This window comes from Cucumis sativus, chromosome 3 (assembly GCF_000004075.3).
Source record: "Cucumis sativus cultivar 9930 chromosome 3, Cucumber_9930_V3, whole genome shotgun sequence".
Taxonomy (NCBI): Eukaryota; Viridiplantae; Streptophyta; class Magnoliopsida; order Cucurbitales; family Cucurbitaceae; genus Cucumis; species Cucumis sativus.
Genome location: NC_026657.2, coordinates 14,412,241 through 14,430,943, shown reverse-complemented (window position 1 = coordinate 14,430,943; position 18,703 = coordinate 14,412,241). Strand labels below are relative to the sequence as shown.

At 33.2% G+C, this 18,703-nt stretch overlaps 3 protein-coding genes across 10 annotated transcripts; 1 reads left to right on the top strand and 2 right to left on the bottom strand.

Moving 5' to 3' along the window:
* Positions 1-1,785: 1,785 nt before the first annotated feature.
* On the top strand, positions 1,786-5,781 carry LOC101216314 (tubby-like F-box protein 8). 3 transcript variants are annotated; one of them, XM_011652949.2, is made up of 6 exons: positions 1,786-1,934; positions 2,438-2,515; positions 3,129-3,566; positions 3,676-3,763; positions 4,028-4,160; positions 4,683-5,781. In XM_011652949.2, the coding sequence occupies exons 3-6, from the start codon at positions 3,216-3,218 to the stop codon at positions 5,395-5,397; spliced, it is 1,287 nt and encodes a 428-aa protein (XP_011651251.1). In that variant the 5' UTR covers positions 1,786-1,934; positions 2,438-2,515; positions 3,129-3,215; the 3' UTR covers positions 5,398-5,781. The 3 variants fall into 3 exon arrangements, with proteins under 3 accessions (XP_011651251.1, XP_011651252.1, XP_011651253.1); XM_011652950.2 differs by having other exon boundaries at positions 1,812-1,942; XM_011652951.2 differs by lacking the exon at positions 1,786-1,934 and adding an exon at positions 1,955-2,154.
* A 3,127-nt stretch (positions 5,782-8,908) lies between these two features.
* Positions 8,909-12,553, bottom strand: LOC101222396 (NDR1/HIN1-like protein 2). Its single transcript, XM_004140752.3, has 2 exons — positions 11,123-12,553; positions 8,909-9,417 (listed from the first exon to the last, which is right to left on the bottom strand). Exons 1-2 carry the CDS (start codon positions 11,936-11,938, stop codon positions 9,331-9,333), a joined length of 903 nt encoding a protein of 300 aa, XP_004140800.1. The 5' UTR covers positions 11,939-12,553; the 3' UTR covers positions 8,909-9,330.
* A 143-nt stretch (positions 12,554-12,696) lies between these two features.
* Positions 12,697-18,144, bottom strand: LOC101216563 (pinin). Of its 6 annotated transcripts, none has more exons than XM_031882253.1 (11): positions 17,940-18,144; positions 17,746-17,853; positions 17,515-17,580; positions 17,056-17,226; positions 16,842-16,955; positions 16,076-16,147; positions 15,905-15,988; positions 15,707-15,807; positions 15,290-15,374; positions 13,438-13,836; positions 12,697-12,956 (listed from the first exon to the last, which is right to left on the bottom strand). In XM_031882253.1, the coding sequence occupies exons 1-10, from the start codon at positions 18,021-18,023 to the stop codon at positions 13,447-13,449; spliced, it is 1,275 nt and encodes a 424-aa protein (XP_031738113.1). In that variant the 5' UTR covers positions 18,024-18,144; the 3' UTR covers positions 12,697-12,956; positions 13,438-13,446. The 6 variants fall into 6 exon arrangements, with proteins under 6 accessions (XP_031738113.1, XP_011651249.1, XP_031738115.1 ...); XM_011652947.2 differs by having other exon boundaries at positions 13,442-13,836; positions 17,940-18,137; XM_031882255.1 differs by lacking the exon at positions 12,697-12,956 and adding an exon at positions 13,108-13,273.
* Positions 18,145-18,703: the final 559 nt, after the last annotated feature.

The following is an 18,703-nucleotide window of genomic DNA, read 5'->3' as shown; positions in this document are numbered from 1 at the left end:
TATATGTCCATTTTATTATTTTTTTTTGGTGTATTTGAGTTATATGTAATTATTGTTGTTATTAATATTATTTTGTAATTTTTAAATTTTGGGATGGTTTATAAATTTTACCAGAAATTTAATTTAGTTGGGTCTTTGTCACAAACTTTTGGAGTGCATTGAAGAAAATTAAATATTGTATAGTTATTCGTAGGTTCTATTTGGTTGAGTTGAAAATTTTAATAGAATGCAAGAATTCGTTTGAATGAGACTTGTGAAATATAAGTTAATTAAAAGGGTTAAATTTAGCTTAAAGTATACTAAATAAAATAATTCATACAACGGTTCAATTTAAAAGTATACTTTTGACTTTGTATTGGTTGATTGTCATAACACAATTACCACAAAATACCAATTATAAAGTAAAATTAAATATTCATTACTACACGAGATAATAATGTAACGCCATATGAAATTGGTGTACTTTAATCTTAGTGTTAATAAAGCATACAAGGTGAGTTAAATTTTTGTAATTTGTGTGGTTCATAAATCATAAGTTAATTGCATGAAAATGTATCTAATCTCACTTTTGTTAAGGAAGCCAAGTGGATGGTTCATATTTTTTGGTTTAGGTGTGTATCATTGACTTTGGATAACTATTTTAGGTCATCAAAAGAAAAGAAAGAGAAAATAATTATAAGCATACAAAATAGTGGAAATATAACTTATAAAGTTAGCAAAAATAAGAAAAGGATACAAATTTTAGAACTATTGATTTCCCCACGAATGCAATTAATTACTAGATTATATTGTACAAAATAGCATACTTAATTATCCTAGCATATATATATAGACAGAGATTTATAATATATATTGCACACATTATTTTTGCCAATGTTGAATAATGTTAAAAGTATCGTTCGAATGGAGATGGTGTCCATCAACTTATATATTTGTAATTTTATATATTTGTAATTTTCTAACTTTACGAAGGGATAATTTTTGGTGGAACCTAAACCAACAAATTATTTTTAAAATGTTGCACTAAATCCAACCAATAAAATGCTTCATAGAATGCGAAAAATTGATGGATCACACCTTGTTAGTCCCATTGTATAGCTCGTTAGATGAGATAACTAAGACGTTAAACTTTTCTATTAATTATACAATCATTCATTGCCTAGTTGTAGCATTGAAGCCATTGTTTGTAGTTTGCATGCAACCTCTTCTCATAAATTATAAATACAAACAAGTTGTGTGTCTATAAAGCTCACATAATAAAGGAAAATAAAAAAGATGTGACAAAAAATGAGTGAATTGAAGCAAAGCATCCCTTAATTGGAAACAAAAAAAAATGGGTTTGACTTTATGATTTACAATCTAAAGACATGGAAAATATATAATCATTATTCAACTTCAAAATAAATAAATATATATATATATATGTATGTATGTATGTATGTTAGTATAATGAAAAAGAAAAAAGGAAAAGGAATAAGATCACATGGGAGAAGAGAGGAGAAAGAGAAGGGTAATGGAAAGTACAATTGACCAAATTAAATGATACTATACAAACGCCCCTACCCAATCAAAACCCATCAAGAACCCCTTTTTTTTTTCCTTACTTTCTTTCTTCTCATCAGACAATACACGGGAAAAGTCAAATAGCCATTTGGTCATGAACTGCTAGTGGGAATTATATATTAATTGAAATGAAATTGTTGAAATCCCATTTAATCAAATTATGAAAAAAAGAAATACATCTTTTTTATTATGAATTTGCCTGAGAAATTACATGAAATTGAAATTTTTTAGGTGGAAATAGAATCACTGTAGCTCTTCTTCTTTGGTCCTCGATTGTGAGCTAAATTCAATGACCCTTTGGGGTCCGCACGAGAGAGAGAGAGAGAGAGAGAGAGAGAGAGAGAGAGACTTTTTTGAGACGACTGATAAAGGTAGTAATGTATGTTTCTGATCCAAAGCACTTTGATTTCATCTTCTTTCTGTTTTCCATTTCTGGGTTTTCATTCTTCATACTCATAGCTTGATTTCCTCTGTTACTTAGCCAAAAAGTTTTGTGGTTTTCGTTTTAGATTTCCCCCCCTCTTTTTTCTTCTTCTTTTGTAGCAAAGGGAGTTTTTGCCTGTCCTTTCTTTATTAATCATAATCATTCAGGTTTGGTCTTCAAAACCCAGTTCTGTTCTTTTTCGAATCTAAGCATTCAACCCCATCTTTTACTTTTTCAAACATTTTCCCAGATTCCGAAAGGATAGAAAGAACGAAACCCCCCTCTGATTTTCCGGCTAAATGTTGGGGTTTCAGCTTTTTTTATGATGGGTCTTTCTTCTCTTGTGATTTTTGCGAGAAAAACTTTCCACCCACCTTCATTTCTCTCTTTTTCTCTTCAAAAAAGTTGTTGAAATTTCTCTGCTCCTCTCATCCTTTCTTTTACTGGCAGATCTTTTGTGCTTTGTTCTTCAGTTCAAGAGCTTGATCTGACTTAGCTTTCTGATTGAGCCTCAAACATCTTTTACAGGTTTGTGTTTTATCTTAATGGTACAGATTAACAGCCTTAATCGCTTTGTTTCTTCATGATTTCTGGGAGATGACTTGTTCTTAGTTCTTACCAGTTTCTTCTGTTAGCTCTTTTAGTCCACCAAGCCCTTCCTCATGTATAATTTTGACCAATTTTTTTTGTGTATTATGAGGAAACTTAAATGATTCTATTGATAATTTAATTTAATTTCTGCATAATATTGTTGGATTGTTCTGATGTTGAGAGTTGAAAATTGAAATACTGATGGATTCAGTTCCCATTTGGGTTGGAAAGGTTCAGTTTATTTTTTTGTTTTAGATCTATGTAGTTCTATATTTCTAGATGTTCCTTTTTCGAATTTGTGGAGTAGTCGTACTTTCCCATATTTAGACCCAGTAGTTTACAGCTAAAGATGAGAATAAAGAGCCTGATTTAGTTACACTTGTTAATCTTGCCTCTTTAGACTTTATGGTGCATCCTAAAGCAGCTTTGTTTTTAATACCCATCTCTTTTCTTTTCACTTTTAGCTCTTTTCTTCAATTTTTTCTCATCTTTTAGCCTTCATTGACAAGATTCTGAGGCACTTTATGATTTTCTTTGTATCCTTTTGCAGCCATTGGCACATGACAACTGGTATATAATCTACCAGGATATTATTGTGAAGAGGCGTCAAGATTTAATTTTTTCAGTTTCGTGTAAAATGTCATTCCGAAGCATTGTTCGTGATGTGAGGGATAGTATTGGGAGCTTATCCAGACGGGGTTTTGAGGTCAAGTTGAGTGGTCATCATAGAGGAAAGTCCAATGCATCGTCGCTGAATGATCTACATGACCAGCCTCCTGTTGTTCAGAATGGCTGCTGGGCTAGTCTTCCACCCGAGCTGTTGTATGATGTCATTCGAAGACTTGAAGAGAGTGAAAACACATGGCCTTCACGAAAGAATGTTGTTGCCTGTGCTGCTGTATGTCGTTCTTGGAGAATTATGTGCATGGAGATAGTTAAAGGTCCAGAAATTTGTGGAAAGCTTACCTTCCCAGTGTCATTGAAGCAGGTACAGCTTTCGGTTTTATGACATTTCTTGAGCTATACCTAGACGAGAAGTTCATAGGGTAAAATGTTTGAAGTTACATACTTATTCTATGTTTTTCTAAATTTTATAGCCAGGACCGCGTGATGGATCTGTACAGTGCTTCATTAAGAGGGATAAATCCAACCTAACATACCACCTCTACTTGTGTCTTAGCCCTGGTAAGGAATATTTTTATCTACTTGATTTTGAGTGTGCCAGACTTTTCTCAATATGCTGGTTGACATTGTAAATACACTACAAGAATACTAAATTTTGACATTACATCACCGGAGTTTTTTCTGATCAAAATACATTCTTGACAAGGCTTTTCACATTAACTTGTGTACTTCAGAGTTGTACTTGTATTTTTATTTTCACATTAAAATACGCCTCTTGTTCTTGCCATTCAATTTATTTATAGTTTCGGTACTTCAATGGTACAGCTCTACTGGTTGAAAATGGGAAGTTTCTTCTTTCTGCGAAGCGTACACGAAGAACTACTAGCACGGAGTATATTATCTCAATGGATGCCGAAAACATTTCGAGATCAAGTAGCTCTTACATTGGAAAACTGAGGTGAGACTACACTTGACGAACAGTTATGAAATTTATTGTTTGCATACTTTACTATCTATGTTAATATAATTACAGCACTGCAAATTTTCACACTTCTTAGGTTACAAATTTATTGTTTGTATACATTAAGTCTGTGAGAATGGATTGTGATATAAAACTTAGGCCTATACTGTGAATTCAACTAGTTGTTTCCAATAGTGGCATTGTTGTACAAGAGATTTTATAAAACTCTGGCTGTTGATCGAGAAATTAAGAAAGGCAAAATGGAAATATGAGGAGAATTTCCTGTTTTAGGCCCTTAAGCTGAATTTATGAGAGGTGTTGATAGAGCAACAACTTGGTTTGATTCTTTGTTGGTGTGAGTATTGAACTCTCTTGAGTTTTGTTCTACATGGTGCCTTTCCAATGAGCATTTTTTCTGTCGATTCATAATGGGAAACTTTGATTTCTTTTCGTGGGATTCTTTATTCATCCATAGAATCTATATATCTTTCCTGATTCAATTTTCGTGTTTATTTCCAGGTCGAATTTTCTTGGAACAAAATTCATTGTTTATGATACCCAACCTCCGTACACTGCTGCCCCGCTCCCTCCTCCCGGGAAAACTAGCCGTAGATTTTATTCAAAAAAGGTTTCACCAAAAGTCCCAACTGGCAGTTATAACATAGCCCATATAAGTTATGAATTAAATGTCTTAGGCACACGAGGACCCCGGAGAATGCACTGTATAATGCATTCAATACCAGTGTCTTCTCTTGATGCCGGTGGCACTGTTCCAGGCCAACCCGAGCTCCTCCCTCCCAACTCCCTCGATGACTCATTCCGGAGTGCATCCTTCTCCAAAGCCATAGATCATTCCATGGAGTTCAGTAGTGCTAGATTTTCCGAAATTGGGAGAGCCGCATTGGATGGTGACGAGGAGGGAAAGATGAGACCTTTGGTTCTCAAAAACAAGCCCCCAAGATGGCACGAACAACTGCAATGTTGGTGTCTCAACTTTCGTGGGCGAGTAACTGTTGCATCAGTGAAGAACTTTCAGTTGATTGCAGCAATACAACCAGCTGCTGGCGCTCCAACCCCATCTCAACCAGGCCCACCTGAGCATGACAAGATCATTCTTCAATTCGGGAAAGTTGGTAAAGACATGTTCACGATGGATTATCGATATCCGCTGTCTGCTTTTCAGGCCTTTGCTATATGCTTGAGCAGCTTTGATACCAAATTGGCTTGTGAATAAAGAAAAGTATCCAAAGTAATGCATATGATGAGCAGAAAAAAAGTAACAAAACCCCCACTTTTATGCCCTCTTTTCTCTTCTCTTTTCTTTTTTAATTTCCAACCCCCATTTTAACTTTTGGATTTCACTATTAGTTGTATTCCTCATCTTGTCATTTCATGGTTAGGTTAGTGAAATAGTTCATTGTTGTGGCTATTGATGTAAAAGTTAATTGTAACTGTGACATCTTCAACCCCCTCATAACAGCTCTTACATGTGCAACTTCAAAATCTTTGAAAAAGGAACGAAGGCGAAGAAAAGCCCTTTTTACCTCTCTCCCTCTCTAAAAAAAGCATAGACAATAAAGTAGAAAAGAAAAAGGAGTATTGGTCTTTATGTTCAAAAGTTCTTATAAAGTTCATTTCATATGATTTCTTGAATCTCTTTCTCTGCAGATGCTTCTTGGATACATTGTTATGGTATGTTTTTCTTTTTTCTAGAAAAATTGGTAACAATTATTTTCAAATCTACCAAAATGCCATACTCTATCAAAATATCTATCAATGTTTATGATTCACAAATTATTATCTGTTTACAAATATTTTGGTCGGATGGTTCTAAAGATTATGTTCAGAAAATAAATCTATGAAGCTGTGAAATTATATTAACTATTTCAAATTAGATTTGAAATTTGTGATTTGTGAAAAGGAATGATGCTAAAAAGTTGCTCAAAGTATACTTTTGAAAATAGTCTTTTACTTGTTAGAACAGAAGTTTGGGACACTTTTTTTCCACAACTTTTCTTTTTGCCATTTATTTTTACCAAAGCACTGTTTATATATATATATATATATAGAAGAATTGATATCAATTATAAAGCTATGAGTAGTAATTTCAAACACAAAATAGTTCTCCTTTTACAGATTATTAAAGAAAGGTTTACTTTTTCAAAGAACTAAACAAATGTTTTTATGAAGTCCTTGAAAACAAGTGAAATTTTGTAGCTTTCCTCTGGGGAATGAAAAAATTCTGCTAATTAATGATTTTTTTAAAAACTATTCTTTTGTTTTTTTAAAAAAAAATACAAAATGCTCAAAAATTCCAAAATAGACATCAACAACATATCTAAATTTTTAAAGCTTTAATTACACCTTTGAAACTTGAGATGTCAATTTGTACCTAAACTTTAGAATAAATTTCCACTATACCTTAATAGTTTTGAATTCATATTAATCCTCACCCTTTGAAATTGTCTCAAAACACAACAATTATAACTTACTTTTTTAGACAAAAAAAAAAAAAAGTTGACAACCATTATTTTAGAAATTGCAAACTAAGTTGAAGAAAGATAGAGTTTTGAATCAAATGATAGGATAACTAAGTATTGTGAGAAAAGTCAAGATATAGACAAAATATAAAAATATAAAAAAGACGTTACCTAACGGTATTCTTGTACTATGAAAAAATAAACGCAATTGCAACAAAAAGAAAGGTTACATAAGAGCGGGGTGGTCAATGGAAAGTAGGAAAAGAGTTTTATGGTTTATCACTTCAACGTACTTTTAAAAATGGTAGGGTTTAGATAAATTTGTAGCGTGAGAAAGAAAAATAAAGTGGACGTTAATACTAAAAATATCGTGGGAAAAGTGTTAGTGTATGTTGAGGGTTGGGGAAAGAAAGAAAAGGATTGAGTTGAAACAACATAGTTTTCATCCTCAAATGAAAAAAACTATGAAGAAGCAATTTTCTCAATTTGTCTTTTCCTCTCATTTTCCTTATGCTCTAACTTTAATGTTCATTAATTAATCATTATATAAAGCCTTCATTTTTAATTCCTTATTTGGGGGTTTACTTCCATTTTAATGGTAACAGGAAACAATATGCTACCTAATTCCAACCAAAAGAAATTTTAATTAAATTATATTTTATACTCTTTTTATCTTTAAATTTGAATAGTCATTTGGAAACAAAATAAAAGTTAAAGTTTCAAGCATGGTTGAAAATTAAGCTGCCCTACACCAAATTCCCAAGGATTTTTGTATGTTTAACTTCTTTTTCATAAAACAAATTTAATATTTCTAAATTATTAGCTTTGTGAATCTAAATATTGGTTTTTTTTATTTAAAAGAAAACATGAATTTTTTTGTGCAACAAACAAACAAAGAAGGCCAAATTTGATATCTAAAAAACAATGCCAAATTTCTGGTTCACCAAATGGAAGGTAATTGAGACCTCACCAGATGGTTGGCTCAATTGAAACATTAGGATGAATTATAACTTCACCTTTCACATTTAAATTATTTTTCATTTTAATCTGGGTTTAATATTTGTGAAAATTAGCACAATTCAACAATAATTATAATTATCATCCTCTTTCGTTTCCTATTTGTAGTACTAAAAAATGTAATAACCAAAATTGAGATGTCAACTGATCAGATCTAATAACTCAATCAAACCAAATAGTTAGTTCATGCTTACTAATCTGTAACCAAAATTGTTGAAGTTGTAATTAGCTTACATTCATGTATCCATCTTAATAGGTCTTCTCCTAGCAAAAAGAATGAGATTCCTTTAATTGTGTGTTCTACAAACTGATGTAATCCTAATAGAAAAACAAATTCATTACGTGGGAATTGTATTGAAACATAGAAAATTAACATAGTGTCGTTTTTGTATTTATAATTAATTAAAGCACAAAATGTACTTTTTGATCCCGAGGTTTTAGGTTCACGTTTACTTAGTCTCAAAAGTTTTAAAATAAACACTTTAGTCGACACCTTATGTTTGCATTATACTTTAAATTATCATCGATTTAGTACATGTTTGGATTGACTTTCTAAGTGTTTATAAGTGTAAAATTAAAAGTGTTGAATAAACACTTGATACCTTTAACTTAAAAGTTAACGAAATACATTTTAGATGGTTACATGCTTATGCATTGTTCTGATGACATAGTACAACTAAATCACAAATTAACTTTAGTTTCCATTGCACATACAATAACAAGGTTGGAGAAGATGAGGTGAAAGAGAAAGAACAAAAAAAAAAAAAAACTGAAAAGAAAATAATTTTTTTAAAAAATACGCATTTAAAATTTGTCCCCTCAACTTGCGTAAAATTTTCTTGATCAAGTAACATCCAAATTAACTTAGAAACTATATATATGTAGAACTATTTTCTAAACTCCAAAAACTAAAATAGTTTTAAAATTTCTAAGGGTTGAACCTTGTGTTCTTAAACTTAGTAAAAAAAGATAATATTCAAATGTAATTGGATTGATAATTCTCTCCTCTACGATCCGATTAAGTTTGTTAATTACACATTTCTTAGAGAAAATATAATTTATTAGGATGATAAAATATTGATGAACAACCACAAGAATGGTAAATAAATGAGATCCACTTTTCAAACATAAACAACGACGAATTTAATTTTAAAGGGAGATAGACATGGTCTGCTTTACTCAAAATCAATACAATCAAGCCATGAACGAATGAGTAAGCTTCAAGATTAACCATTGACAACACAACACTTGGAATGTAAATGGATCAAATATCAACCAACCATCGAATTGATCAACAAAGAGGACAACGTGAAGAAATACAAAACTTCCCAAAAATATAAAAGAATAAAGTTTTCTGATTCTCACCATTCCTTTTGTTTTTTTAATATTAAGAATCAGAAGGAGTCAAGGACAAAGAAAAAGAAAGCCATTGCTAGCTTTTGGATGACTCATTTCCATGTGAAAGTACTGAACAGAAGGATTGCTTGTTAATTACTTTTACACACACACACACACCTACTTGTTCTCTTTTATTTTGTACATCTTTCTTTTTCTTCTTTTTCTCCCTCATCATTCCAATCTCTGTTGAGTATAAAATAGCAGAAATAGAGTGAGGAAGAAGAAGAAACTTAGGTTAGAATAGAAAAAAGAAAAGTATGGGCGGCTAAGAATCATAAACTGAACCCATCAAATCCACATTGCTTTGAAGTCAATGACTGATTCCTTGGACTTATCACTATTGAGCAATCCACTGACACCTGTCATTTATCGATCATTTTAAGTTCCTTTGTCGTTGTCAAAACAAGTAACAACAATATGTTTTGGTATACATTGATTAGTAAGATAATCTCCTACTATTCAACTTCTTATATAGTATCTTATTCAACTACGATTAGCATCTCGTCAAAACACAACAATATTTTGTTAGGCACGGATCAAAACATAAGCATGAATTATATTGGGTAGATATAATACAATGATATGGGTGGAGCATTTAACATACAAGAGTAATAGAGTATGGCATAGTTTGGTTATCTTTAGAAATCTTTTTCTAAGAGTAATAAATGAATTAAAAAAAGAAAAGAAAAGGTTACAATAGTGAGTGAAATGATCAACGTGTCAAGCTATGATGAATATATTGATTAGCATGTTAGTTAAAGGTTTAAATTAAATCTCTTCCTCAAACATTTACTTGGGTTCTTTCTTGGTCTCTAATCTTCAAAATGTCAGGTTTAGTTATTCAACTTTCAAGTGTATTATGATTTGATATATATACTTTGGGGAATTTAATCCCTATTATTAATTTTGTCAAGAAAATGTTATTTACCCATTAATGTGTTACTATAAAATTGAAAAGATATTCAAATATTGTGTCTTCTTGTATGAAAATAATGAAATAGTTGTTTGAATGTAAATTGTAAATATTTTGTGAAAGGTTTATTGTGAGATATGAAGAAATAAGATTAGAATAGAGGGAAGAGATGATGGGTGAAAGGGATAAAGTAGTTCATAAATGTGAAAGGGTTGAAAAACAAAAGTAGTTTTGTTCGGTCGGCATGGCCCCCACCCCTAAATCCCTAAATCGCCGCCTTAAAACTATAACCAAACTAACCCCCACCCTTTCCTCCTTAAACAACGCTTTCTTTTACTCTTTTACTCTTTTACTCTTTTACTCTTTCACTTTTCACTTTCTTTTTTTTTCTTCTTCTTCTTCTTCTTTTTTATAATTGCATTCTTCATTTCATTTAATTGTACTATTTTTTTTGGGAATGAGAATTGCTTTTTCAGTTATGCTAATTAAATTTGGATTTTTTTAAAAAAATATATATAAATTTATAGTGGTAACAATTTAGTCCCTCCATCTCAGTGTATAGAAACAACCCTCAACAAATATTTCATTTAAATATACATATAACGAATCCGAACAGAAGTATGGGTTGATCTAAGTTTTTCTCGTGCTATTTCTTTCCACTAGGATAATGGGTATTTTCACTGGGATAAGGTTTATATTATTTATCTTCACGTTGGAGATTAGATTCTCCCACGTCAAAAATTCTTTTTAAAAAGAAGTTTATTAAATTTAAGTTATGAAAAATAGTCAAAATAATACTAATTTTAAGTAATAAATCTATAAAAATGAAGATTTTTTCCCTATAAATTCTGAGTTTTGTTATATATTTTTTATTTGAAAAATTTAAGCGCTCTAATTTGTTGGAGTAAGTAGATGTAATTATGATTCCTTACACACATCTATTCTTTTATTTTCACCAAAAATCTATCAATTCATTACAAAGAATCCAAAATCCAATCAAACATCTAAAAAATGAAAGCCTTCCATCATATGCATAATCTTGAAAGCAAAAGCGAATAAAATTAAATGAGTAATTTTTAAAAAGAAAAAAAATAAAAGCAAGGTGAAAATGGTAATTAAGAAGAAGAAGAAAAAAGAGGTGGGAAACTGACCTGGACGCCCGGCGAATCAAAATCCAAGACGCGGATCCTGGCGCCAACTTCACCCAAAACCCTCAGTTCAACTCGATCGTTCAACGAAGCGTCTCTTATCAGATCGGCCGCGTCCGCCTGAAGCAAATTCACTCGATCTACGGCTATCGTCGCCTCCACCTCTCTTTCACTATGTGCCTCTTGGTAAAATCCAGGTACTATCGCTTTCCCTAGCGGTATCCCTCTGTACATCACCGTAAACCTCGAATCCCCGTATTTTATTCCTACTTTGTTCGGATTCACCGCCGTGAACAGCAATCGAATGTTGAGCGACAACGATGCGGATGTCGTTGAAGTTGTTGCAGCAGTCTCGGTGTCGGAGGATGACAATGAGAAGAGATTTGGAGCGGTTATTCCCATGTATTGAACACCGACTCGTTGGAGGTCGAACTGAGGCTTTTTAGGTTTGACAGCTAGGACAATGACGAGGACGATGGCGACCGCGAGGAGAGCGATGAATGAGAAGAGGAGGCAGAGGCAACAGCAGCAGCCTCGTAAGGAAGGTGATGAGGATGCCGCTCCGTAACCGAAATGTTGCCGTCGAGAGGACGGCGGAGATGGCGGAGATGGATAGCGAGTGTTGCGAGTGTTGGAATTAGGTGTGGTTGATGGGAATGGAGGAGAACGGGGATTGGTTTGAAGATTGAAGGGAGCTCTTGAGGGTGGTGGCGGGAGAGGAGGGCGATGGTTGTTGTCGGGTCGTCGTGACGGTGGGGGTGGTAGAGGAGGTTGCGTGTTGCGAGGGTTCAGTTGAGGTCGTGACGTCATTTCCTCCATGATCGATTCTCTATGTTTTTGTGTGTGTGTGTTTTTTTTTTCCTTTTATTCTTCTTTGAAGTGAGAGTTAGAATAGTGTGTGTGAGCTTTGGCTACTTTGCTTAATACTTAACTAAAGTTACAATGTGCCAAAAGGAAAAGTTTCCGACTCTTCTCCCTATTTCCTTTCCTTTCTTTCTTTCTTTATTTTTTTTTTCATTATCATATTATTCATAATTACCTTTAAGAATAAAATTTACCACCACAATTTAGTCCAAAACCATATAAGTTTTGAAGTATTAGTTTGTATCTAAATTTAGATTTTCATTTTCTGTACTAAGCCTTACGAAGGGGTTTTCCTTTTACCTTTCTTTTTGTTTTCTTTTTAAATCTAAATATCGACATAACAAGGTGTGTGAAGATTTTCTAAAGAATTACGAGAATAGAAATTTGGTAAATATTTATTCATCATTTATATCCAATTTCTCTTTTTATCACCCTCATGTAGAGAACATACAAAACTTGGGTAGTAATAAACCACGCCAATTATCTGACTCAAAAGTTTGTGAACTGTTTTAACTAAAAATAATGTATAGATGTTTTTATGTTTGGCTAAAAATTAATTCAATTTTAGTTTAAAAAAAGAAAAGAAAAATTCATGAAGCCTTCTCTAATTAGATTAGAGCTATTTTTTATCAAATATCATACCATAAAAAGCTATATAATATTATAAGTACTCCATACAAGCACAATTTCTTTTGCAAGCAATTAAAAAAAGGTAAGACCCCAAAACAATAATGCTTAGTAAGTTTAAAGTAATTCAAACAATTTCCATTCTTAAAAATCACTCTGTTCGAAGAGAATCAAGAGTTGTAACTTCCTCACTACCTTAATCCTGTTTCTAATAAAGAAGCTTTGATTAAAAAAAAAATGTATCGTACAGCTTATTTTTTTATTAGTTCGACAAGAGAGTGATACATTGAAAGATCGAAATGGGTGCCTAATCTACATACCTCACTTTAGCTAAGACATACTCTTCCTGAAACAAAAGAAAATCCAAAAGCATCAACCAATTTATCAAACTATTAATTTACCATTTACTAGCATATTGTTAATTCATAAACGTGAATAAAATACCCATAAAAGTGGAATAAAGAAGGATTAGTTTATAATATTCAAAATCAATCAAGGGAAAAGAAAAGGACATATAATATTTCAATAGATGGCAACACAAGTACGTTTCTGATGTCATTACTTGAAAGAAGTAGAGATATTTTTACAAGTCATGCTTGAACAAACTTGGTGACTAAGCATCCTACCAATTCTGTGAAGGCTTTGAAAAAGCAGAATCAAAGACTGTGTGGAACCCATTAAGCCCATTGGTACGATTTAAAAAAAAAAACATACAAACATTAATTTTTTTTAAAAAAAAAAAAGCAAGAAGAATAAAACTAGTAAGACAAATCAAAGGACAGATACAAACACAAACATAGAACTACTACATGAAATCAAATACGTACTTACAGCTTCTACTGCACAGTATCATCAGCTTTTGGACTTGCAACATCAGCTTCAGGTTTTGCTGTTTCCTCGCCCCTGCGCCCATTTTCTTCAACATCGAGTACGTCATCTATCATGTCGTCCTCCCCAACGTTAATATCTTCCACGTCATCTTCATCCTCGTTGTTGCTACCACCAGGGATGTTCCTTTTCTTTGGACCATGCTCAAGTCTATGAGTGTCCAATTCTTTGTCCATGGTTTCTTGCAAATTCGATACGTCGTTACTTCCTTTTCTTGCCCTCCTAGCATTTTGCCACCTTTCCAAGTCCTTCTCAACATTTGCAATGTACTGTTCTCCTATCTGTTTCTGATACTCAGATAACTCCTCCCTTCTGGAGGCTTTCCATTCCATAAAAGCCTGAAATGTATTTTTGTGATAAAATAAGGGAATAGGCAAATACTTGTAAGATCAATATGTAAATAAATTATTCAGTGCCAGCATCATTAACATGCAAACCACAACAGAAAAACTCACCTTTAGTGACACTTTACTACATATGTGTGTGTATACATATACATATATACATAAATAATGTGTATATACAGATTTATATCTATGCATATTACGGGCCCGTTTGGTAACGTTCCTGTTTCCTCTTTCTTGTTTTTTTTCAAGAAACGAAGGTGTTTGGTAATGTTCCATGTTTCTTGTTCTAAAAAAGAGTAGAAACATTTCTCATTTTATAAGGAATTATTAGGAACACCAAAAAGTAGTTTCTCCTATTCCCATTTCTCAATTATTTTTATTGGTTTCTTTTTTCTTTTTCTCAATTGTTTCTATTGGTTTCCTTATGTTTTTTCTCAATTCTTTTTATTGGTTTCCTTTTCCTTCTTTTCAATTCTTTTTCTATTTCATTTTCCTCTTGTGATTTCCTTTTTCTTCCTCTTATTTCCATCTTCTTCTCCAAATAACCACTCCCCACGTGGTTTCCTTTTTCTTCCCCTTATCTCCATCGTCTTCTCCAAATAACCATCCTCTTCCTCTTCCTCTCATCGTCTTTGTTGCCTTCCTCTTCGCCTCTCATCGTCTTCCTCTACACGACGTCTTCCTCTTCGCTGTATCTGTGTTTTCCTCTTCCTCTTTCTTCTTCCTCTTTGCGTGAATTGTGTTTTCGCAGTGGATTTTCGACAAATTTGTGGGTTTTTGTCAGATTTGTGTTTTAGCCTTGAGTTTTTGTCTCTCTTTTTCGTGAGTTTCAGTTCTCCTTTACGTCGTGGGTTTTCGTCTTTCTCTCGTCAGCAATATTCTTCAGATCTCAATCTTCATCTACTTCTCCATAAGATTATAAGAAGACCTTCATATCTAGGTTTGATGATTTTATTTTTTTATGTTTAATGGAGAACATATATTTTTGTTTGATGTTTAACTGAATTAAATGTGAATAAAATAAAAAATAAATTTCAAAGAAAATCAGGAAACAAAAAACAGTTATCAAACACATTTTCTGTTTCCGTTTCTTTTTTTTTTCAAGAAACAAGAAACATAGACAGTTATCAAACATATTCTTGTTTCTTGTTCTAAAAAAAGAAGAAACAGGAAACCGAAACATGAAACAGGAAACGAGAACGTTACCAAACGGCCCCACATGTCTCACTTCCCATTCTCTTAGTAATAACAAATGGAACTCAACAATAATCAGATTCAAACTCCCAATTCAATTACAGGGAGTAACATTAAATTCAAACTAAACCAACTTGGATAGGATTATTCAAATGTAGTAGGTTCTCAAAAGTTGAGGCAGTTGATTTCCAGAAGATCTCTAACCAAAATTGCCTTTTTCAAGAAAAATACCAAACTAAAAGGCACGAACCTCGTCTCTTTGCTGCTCAGCCAAGGTTGCATCCTCATCCAATGGTTTATTTGGCAAATAATAAATTGAAGGCTCAGTCTTTGTCCTGGAAAATACAAACTTCGTGAAAAAGTACCCTCAAAACTCAAAGGGGAATTCTATTAGAAGGGGGAAAACCTTCAAATGCAATTTAAGTTCCAGCATAAAAGGAAACATCTACTAGTAAGGTCAGTATTCTTTAATATCTTTTTGTATCAAAACCCATGAATTTAGTTCAGCACTATTCATGAACAGAAACTTATCTTTGTCTCAATAAAATGTGAATATGGACACTTTTGGACCAAAATTAAAAATAACCTGCATGAATAGGAAAGTAAGATCAATATATAGCTTGGTAATCTCAGAAGTGACAACACCAAAAATTAAACATAACCAGACCTTATAAAATTGCAAAGTTTCTTATGGTGCTCGCTCCATCGAAGAAAAAGTAATTCCAACTTCTTTTCTTCTGCCTTGGCAGCCACGCGAGCTCTAAGCATCTAAAGAAGTGAAAATTAGAGTGGTTAAGAAAGCAATAATTGTAGATTCAAACCTCATAGATATTTATCTAATTTATTCTTTCATTAAAATACAGACCAGATCTCTCTTTCGTTTCTCTGCAATCTGTTCACGCTCTTGTTGCCTCAATCTTTCGCTTTCCTCTCGTGCTCTTTGCTCGGCCTTTAAGAATTATCAAAAGGGGAAGTCAACTTCAAACATACTAGGAAGTTAAATCTTTTTTTTAAAAAAAAGCAAATAATAACTCACTCTTTGTAAGGAATCCGATCTTCTCATAAAAGCTTCCGTTCCTGAGAGTTGCTTGTCTTCCTTCCTGAATTTCTGAAGATATATACAAATAAAGTGGATAAGCACCACAACTAGGAAATACAATGCCACATTGAAGCCACAACCCCCCATTCCCAACCAACACACAAAAAAAACACACACACACACACAATTTTTGAAACTAGGCTAATGATAGAAAATTATGATATAGCAGCTCTTTGGGAAATTTGGTTTTTAGCAACATGAATGGTAGAGAACCTGGACAACCCAGACAAACAAAATAAAACTTAAAGACCTACTACAAAAAGTCAATGCATTGTAGTTTATTCATGATCTCTTTTAAGCAAGTAAAGCAAAATTTTAGATGTACATCAGTACATGCATCTACTTAAGTTACCAATCAACATAAAATCTAGATTTTCACCTTAGAATTTATTTATCTAGCCTATTCTCTCTGCCTTTTGAGTTCTCCGTGGATTGCATTCAATTGATTATCCAGAAATATCTATTTACCTGTGTCTGTAAAATCGAATGCAAGCCACTATATACTTCTATTCTGGACTATATTTGCCAATATGAGTAAATGCTCAATGGTGAGGACAAATATTTTAACTAAAAGATTGGAAACATGAAATATATATTTTCTACCCTTTCCTCCCATGTGTCAAGTGCAAAGATTAGAGAATTGAAGATGCAAACATGATGCAACACATGACCAATTTAACCCAATCAATCATTTCACACATACCTCCAATGTTCCCAAAAGCTGACCCAGCATTCTCTTGTTCCTGCTAACTAAGCTAGGATCCTCATTCTTAGGCAATATTCTTGGAACATTCTCAGCAGCTGGAATATCAATATCCTGACATAAATTACAAAATAGAGCTTTAAGACTTCAGCCTGCAGGTTGTCAAACCAAAGCATTGTGCAGATGATTAAAAGACAGTATACAAGGAAATTACCATCCTAGCTCTTTTATTTCCATCCAATCTAAACGAACCACTTTGCCGCAAATGATTTTGTCTTGCATCGTTCTGGAAGACTGCATCACTTCCAGAAGTTTCTTCCCGAGATGTATCCTTCACTGCATCCTTTCCTTCAGCTTCTTCATTTATCTCCCCGTCCTCCGCCATCTATGCTCCAATATTTATTTTAGAAGTAAAGATAAAAAGGGTAAGTGTTAAACTATGCAAATGTACATACAACATGGCACTCATGGTTTGAAGAAAATTATGAGGCCAACCAAGCCCATCTTTCATGTTCATTAAGTTATCTAGCATAATTCATAATTCTAGCAAGAAACAATAAGAACCCATAGAAAATTCTTTTCGCAAACGAGATTAGAGAAACATTAAAGAAAAAAAATGTTAAGAACACCCCAAGATAGAAACCCAAAAACAAAAACAAAATTTGAGTCTCACCTTGACAACAGCAGAAGATAGCCGCCGTTTAGCAGGAGGCTGGTCTTCAGCATCATTTCTTTCCCCCTAGAGCGTAAAACTCCAATTATCAGCATATCCTCAATTGTTTTCCACCCAAATTGTGAAAAGGATGCAATTAAAATTAAAACCAAGCTTCATGAGGCAGGAATATAACAAGAATGCTAACGAGTAGATAAATAATATATAGAGAGAAAGAGGAGACAATGTTACAGGTCGAACAAATCCCCGACGTGGTCCATTAGCGGCGAAGTTTCTTGGGCCAGGTCCAGGAAATCCACCTCTCCGGAGTCCGCGAGGATCACGAAGGCGTTCTGTAATCTGAAAAAGAAGCAATGCATCAGGGAAAAAGGAAAGAAGAAAAGTGAAGATGAAGAAGAAAAGTGAAGATGAAGAAGAAAAAGGACCTCCCGTTGTTGACGTTGAAGCTCATCGATCTCTTTGCGAAGATCGTCCTCCGTTTTCTCGACGTCAGCGGCGTTAGTTCCCATTGGAAGAATGTTGTGTAAGGAACTTGGGAGGAAGAAGAAGAAAGTAGAGACTTCCAAGTTCAGTGTTTCGCTTCGCCAAAAACCCTTTCAAGGACCGCTTTTTTCTTTTTCTTTTTCTTTTTCTTTTTCTTTCCTCTCATCCTCAGACTCCAAAAGTACGATTTTCTCTCTTGGTCGTTTGAATTCATTACGGCCCATTTTAATCCCAAAGCCCAATAAGGCCCAATAAGGCCCAAAAGGCCCTAAACTGTTTTCATTTGCTCAAATATATTTGAATCACTTCCATCAAAATTGTCTCACTCTCATAGTTCGTTTTTCTTAAGTGCAAAACCCAACATAACTTAAGGTTATTAGTATTTGACTGCGCTCGTATTGGTTGAAACTTAGCTGTTAAACTTTTTATCAATTAGTTAACAGCAATGTTGGTTCATGTATCATCTAAAGAAACAAAAATGCAATATGAGCATACAATACATGCATATATATATATATATATATATATATATATATATATATAAGTTTGTCACGAACCTTGGTTGAAAAATACCTACGTCATTATATTGATGTAAGACACTAAAATTGGACCTAGATGTTAGACATTGCTGAATTCATCTTCGATAGTTAGAAAAGTTTGTTCACATGGAAGACGTCATTCAAGATTGCATGTGGTAGATGTAACG

Bases quoted from the DNA above. Each gene is read 5' to 3' on its own strand.
- LOC101216314 (XM_011652949.2), top strand. From the start codon at position 3,216: ATGTCATTCCGAAGCATTGTTCGTGATGTGAGGGATAGTATTGGGAGC. The intron at 3,764-4,027 runs GTAAGGAATATT...TCAATGGTACAG, and splicing joins CTACTTGTGTCTTAGCCCTG to CTCTACTGGTTGAAAATGGG. The intron at 4,161-4,682 runs GTGAGACTACAC...GTTTATTTCCAG, and splicing joins TCTTACATTGGAAAACTGAG to GTCGAATTTTCTTGGAACAA.
- LOC101222396 (XM_004140752.3), bottom strand. From the start codon at position 11,938: ATGGAGGAAATGACGTCACGACCTCAACTGAACCCTCGCAACACGCAA. The intron at 9,418-11,122 runs GTCAGTTTCCCA...GATAAATGACAG, and splicing joins TTGATTCGCCGGGCGTCCAG to GTGTCAGTGGATTGCTCAAT.
- LOC101216563 (XM_031882253.1), bottom strand. From the start codon at position 18,023: ATGGGAACTAACGCCGCTGACGTCGAGAAAACGGAGGACGATCTTCGC. The intron at 17,854-17,939 runs GTCCTTTTTCTT...CTTCTTTTTCAG, and splicing joins TTCAACGTCAACAACGGGAG to ATTACAGAACGCCTTCGTGA. The intron at 15,808-15,904 runs GTCTGTATTTTA...TCACTTCTTTAG, and splicing joins AGAAACGAAAGAGAGATCTG to ATGCTTAGAGCTCGCGTGGC.